At 57.1% G+C, this 4534-nt stretch overlaps 1 protein-coding gene across 6 annotated transcripts in view; it reads right to left on the reverse strand.

The window, feature by feature from the left end:
- Nucleotides 1-4534, reverse strand: part of Abca7 (ATP binding cassette subfamily A member 7) — a 19163-nt gene that overhangs the window by 12410 nt on the left and 2219 nt on the right. For all 6 annotated transcript variants that reach the window (XM_031349502.1, XM_031349498.1, XM_031349499.1 and 3 more), the window contains exons 7-16: nucleotides 4356-4436; nucleotides 3640-3850; nucleotides 3408-3547; nucleotides 2694-2810; nucleotides 2423-2590; nucleotides 1973-2202; nucleotides 1435-1611; nucleotides 983-1205; nucleotides 644-865; nucleotides 361-562 (exon numbers count right to left, since the gene is read on the reverse strand). In XM_031349502.1, the coding sequence (XP_031205362.1) occupies nucleotides 361-562; nucleotides 644-865; nucleotides 983-1205; nucleotides 1435-1611; nucleotides 1973-2202; nucleotides 2423-2590; nucleotides 2694-2810; nucleotides 3408-3547; nucleotides 3640-3850; nucleotides 4356-4436 (1771 nt within the window). The remainder of the gene's footprint in view (nucleotides 1-360; nucleotides 563-643; nucleotides 866-982; nucleotides 1206-1434; nucleotides 1612-1972; nucleotides 2203-2422; nucleotides 2591-2693; nucleotides 2811-3407; nucleotides 3548-3639; nucleotides 3851-4355; nucleotides 4437-4534) is intronic.

Here is a 4534-nt window from a genome sequence, read left to right on the forward strand (position 1 = left end):
GGTATTTCAAGACAGAGTTTCTCTGTGTAGCCCTGGCTGTCCTGGAACTCACTCTGTGGACCAGGCTGGCCTCGAACTGCCTACCTCTGCCTCCCAAGTGCTGGGATTAAAGGCGTGCCCCCCCCATCCCCCTCCTAGGGCAGTATTCTAAAGCAGGCTGTTCCCAGACACCAAGCAGCAGGAGGCAAAGTCTATGCACTTTAGCCACAAGGTCCTGCCTTCTCATCAAAACAGGCCTCTAGGAGCACAATATCACAGAGACACAACCTAAAACATCTCTCATTGTGCCCAGGAATACTCCATCTTGGCCTCTGGCATGCAGGTGTGTTCTCCACCCAAGACCCTTCCACTATGGCCCACCTGGGCATACAGCCTCTAGGTACCAGAGGGCAAGGCCGTAGATGCTGGCATCAAGCAACAGGAAGGCAGACACCTGGGCCAGGCTAAAGACATCCTCCGCGGGTCCTGTGCCCAAATTGTGCCACTGAGCTCCGTCGCCCTGCTCCTCCAGTAGCGCCAGGCTTTCGCATCCAAAGCCAAAGGCTACAGGGGACAGCAGGCTCTGGGAAGAGAAAGATGGATCAGGGAGTTGGCAACACTTTGGGGGTGTCTATCCCCTTACACAGATCGAAATGCCCCTTACCGCAGCTAAGAGTCCGCCCAGGGGCAGGCGCTCACGCCAGGCGACACACAGCACATAGGGCAGATAGAGAGCGAAGTAGGCGAGGCCCCCGCAGGCCGCTGCCAGGTTGGCCCTGGAGAAGAAGGCGCTGAGCAGAAAACTCTGAGCCACCGTGGCCACCGCGAAGGCCGCCAAGAAAAGGAAGACTACAACGGGGTGGCTGTAAGGTAGGATGTTCCCTAGCTGGGGAAAGCACGAGAGTTTCAGGATCCCGTTCCAAGACGGGGGGGCGGGGGGGGTTTAGGGACGCGCGCCCCAAGCTTCACTCCACCAGGGGGACCTCGCTCGCGGACCCCTCACCTTAAGCACTAACACCAGCAACGCGGCGCTGACCAGGAAGGGTCCCAGGCAGCTGAGGGACCAGCCAAGCCAGAGCACCGCGCGGCTCAGCCCCATCGCCCGCATGGTTTCTCGCAGCCGCGTCTCTTTCTCGCGCACCACGGCCTTCACAGTGAGCGCCACGGAATAGATCCAGGCCAGAGTCAGAAACAGAGGCAGAGACCGGCTCAGCACCCGCAGGAACCTAGGGTAGTGGGATTATGTAGTGCAGCTGGGTGGCCCCTGCACACGGTGCACACATGCATGTGGCACAGGCTCAGCAGCAGCCTCGGAGCGCTGATTCAGTCTAAGGATCACCCAGATCCCAGCACAGGCCACTTTGTTTCTTTATAGGGAGACCCTGAACCCCCTATGGATTCCATGCAGGGTCCCTCCAAACCACAGAGCCCAGACAGGATGCAGGGCACTCTCACACATCATCCACGTAGCAGGGGTGTGGCATCTGCTGCAGATAGAGGCCTGCTCTGGAGTCCCCGCCACTGAGCACGCGCACAGCTGCCTGCTCCAGCAGATCCTGCAGGTACACGAAGCCGCCCCACACATACCGAAGGTCCATGAGAGGATCTGCTGATGGACCTGGGTCCCAAAACCTGAGAAATGCCAGATTCATCAGGTAAGCTACATGACAGTGAAGAAACTGAGCGACCCCGTCCATCACACCTTTCCCCCAGTCCTCTCGTTTCCAGACTCAAGAATGGACTTAGCTAGCTCCCCCATCCCTGTACTTGGAATGTCCCATGTTGTACCTGGCCGGCCTCTCTTTGTATTAGGTGTACACCACCACTGCCGCCCTGGGGCAGTATTCTAATGCAGGCTTTCACTGCTTTTGGCTAGGGCACCTCTTTTGGCTTGGTCACACCCCCGTGTAGTTCCTTCCATCACCTCCAATAGCCGTGGTCTTGACCCCACCCACCACACCCTAGGGACCCCCACTGAAGCTCTTGCTCTCACCTGTCCCTGATCTTATTGGTCCTTGTGACATCATCGATATCCATTCGAATCTTGAATCGTAGGTGGCCAGGACCCAGGGCTGGAGATGACAGTTTGGATGGGTCCAGAGGATGCTCTGGGCTCAGGAAGACGATGCCTGCCCAGAGGCGGCGCTCACCCAGCAGCTCCAGGGCACGGGACACAAGAGCTTCCTCTGAGGGCACAGCCTCCAGCTTGTCCAGGGACACACACTGTGGTGGGACATGAATCCCAGGTTCTGGGGTGTGACTGGACTCCCAGCCCCCACCCCTTGCCCCTGGGTTCCTCGTAGCCCTAGGTGACCATATACATGGCCAGGAGGCCCCCTCTTGAGACTTAAACAAAGCCCAGATGTCTCTTTGCTCCATCCTCCAAGACAGGGTCATTCCAGAGAAAGGCTCACTCATTCCGCCTTCTATGACAATGCCTTACCTCCATGATTTGGCCCAGGATTCCGGCCAGGCGCCCCACATCTGTGTGGGCCTCACGCCAGCTGTAGCCACCCCTACTAGGATCCAGAAAGTCTCTGATAGCCTCCAACTGCTTTTGGGCTCTGGGTGTCTGCTGCCTCTGCCCTGTGCCCCCCACGTCCAGCAGTCTCTGGGGAAGGAGAAAAATGACAAGTGAGGAGGGATCGACATCCCCCTCCCTTCCCGATCTACATACCACAGCCTGGAAGAGACCTGCTTCCACCCTGACCCACCTGAAGCATGGCCACATTTGTACTGTCATTCATGAAGTTGAAGATCTCGGGTCCCAGCACACCCCAGAGTTCGTGTAGGTCCCTCAAAAGCGCCAGCTCCTCGAAGGTCTGGTTCACCTGCAAGTGGGCACTTAAGATCAGCCTGGCTGCCTGTCCACATCCCTGTCCTGCCCCTGGTCATGTCCCAGTCCCTGCACCTCTGGACCTTTGCCTCTTCATCATCATTAAGCCTCATTGTGTTGCCCTGGCTGACCTGGACTCAGAGAGATCTGCCTGCCTCTGCCCCAATGCTGGCATTGAAGGCGTGCCCAGAGCCCTGTGCATTTTGTGCATTTCAGGCAACCTCCTAACCATTAAGTTCTGCCCCAAAGCTCCTAACTGAGGGATTGATTTTTAGGCAAGGGCTCTAACCCTGAATTACACGCCCCAACCCCAAGCTCCTAACTAGGGGATCCTACATGGGGTGGGAAGATGGGAAGATTGAAGGCTTGGGAGGGTGGGGCAGATGTTCTACAATCCCTACCCCTATCTGGGGATTCCAGGCAGGGTCTCCAACCTGACCACACCCCCACAGTCCCTCACTGAGGGAGTCTAGGCAGAGGTTCTACTCCTGAACACCTCCCAGCCTTCAGCTGAGTCTTATTCACTGCTACTGGCTACCGGACTAAGGGTACTGTGTAGATCGATGTCCCTTCTTTGGGTCCTGCATCTCACCTGAGCCATGAGTTTCCGAGTGAAGTTTGTGTCAGGTGCAAAGAGAATTTTCCCAAGGATCAGTGGCTTCAGGCGCCTCCAGAGCAGCCGAGACACAGGGTGGTCATCCAGTGCCCCCACGAACTCGGAGCAGGCAGGGCCTGGGATGAGGACAACATGAGCCCCAGGATAACATGCTCACATCTACTCTCCACTGGCCCCACGGGAACCCAACACAGCCCTAAGGACTTACTGAGAGTGTTGTCAGGCAGGGCAGGTGCCAGCTCTGGCCCCATGAACTCGTTGAGCTGGTTGGCTTCATACCAATTGAGGGACAGGCCCCCTGGACTGCTGGGCCCTTTGGTACTGCAGAGGGCCTCCGAAACCAGCTCCAGAGAACCAGCTGACCCTCGGGACCTCCGAAGCAAAGCTCGGAGTTCCATCAGGCTGGGCAGTGTCAGGAGCTACAGAAAAGTTGCCCAGGGCTGCAGGACACCTCCTGAAGACCATCTTGACCACCCTTTTTGGCTTTTGGCTTTTGTTTTGTTTTATTTTGGGTTTTGTTTTTGAAACAGGGTTTCATGTGGCTGGCTGGCCTTACTTGCTATGACAAGGGAGGTCCAAGAAGGACCTGCCTCTACCTCCGGAGTGCTGGAGTGACAGCAGTGTCACCTCTCTGGTTTATGAGGAGTTAGGGCTGGAATCCAGGGCTTCATCCATGCTGGGCAAATGCTCTGCCCACTGACCCACACCCCCCAGCCCATTTGCTTGTTTGCAGGAGGTTATCTCACTCTATAGCCCAGTCTAGCCTCAGATTTGCAATTCTCCCACCTTGTGTCTGGAGCACACTGCTCAGTGGGAGGGATGCCTGAACCTGGGCAGGGATCAGGAGCACCTGTTCGGGGCCTTCCCTTCCCTGCCTGCTTATTGCTTCCTGGCCAGGATAGAGGCTGGCTGGGGCCCGCTCACCTCCTGAGCAACATCCCTGAGAGCATCCGAGAACTTTCTCATGGAATCCTGGGCTTGACCCAGCACAGGCTCCAGGGACACCTGTGAAGAAGCCAGTAAGGATGGCTGACATTGGTGCACTGCTCAGTAGTCCCCTGGCCAAAAATGACCTTGTTCCCATGATCCTCCCACCGAACTGG

Source organism: Mastomys coucha, unplaced genomic scaffold (assembly GCF_008632895.1).
Source record: "Mastomys coucha isolate ucsf_1 unplaced genomic scaffold, UCSF_Mcou_1 pScaffold4, whole genome shotgun sequence".
Lineage (NCBI taxonomy): Eukaryota > Metazoa > Chordata > Mammalia > Rodentia > Muridae > Mastomys > Mastomys coucha.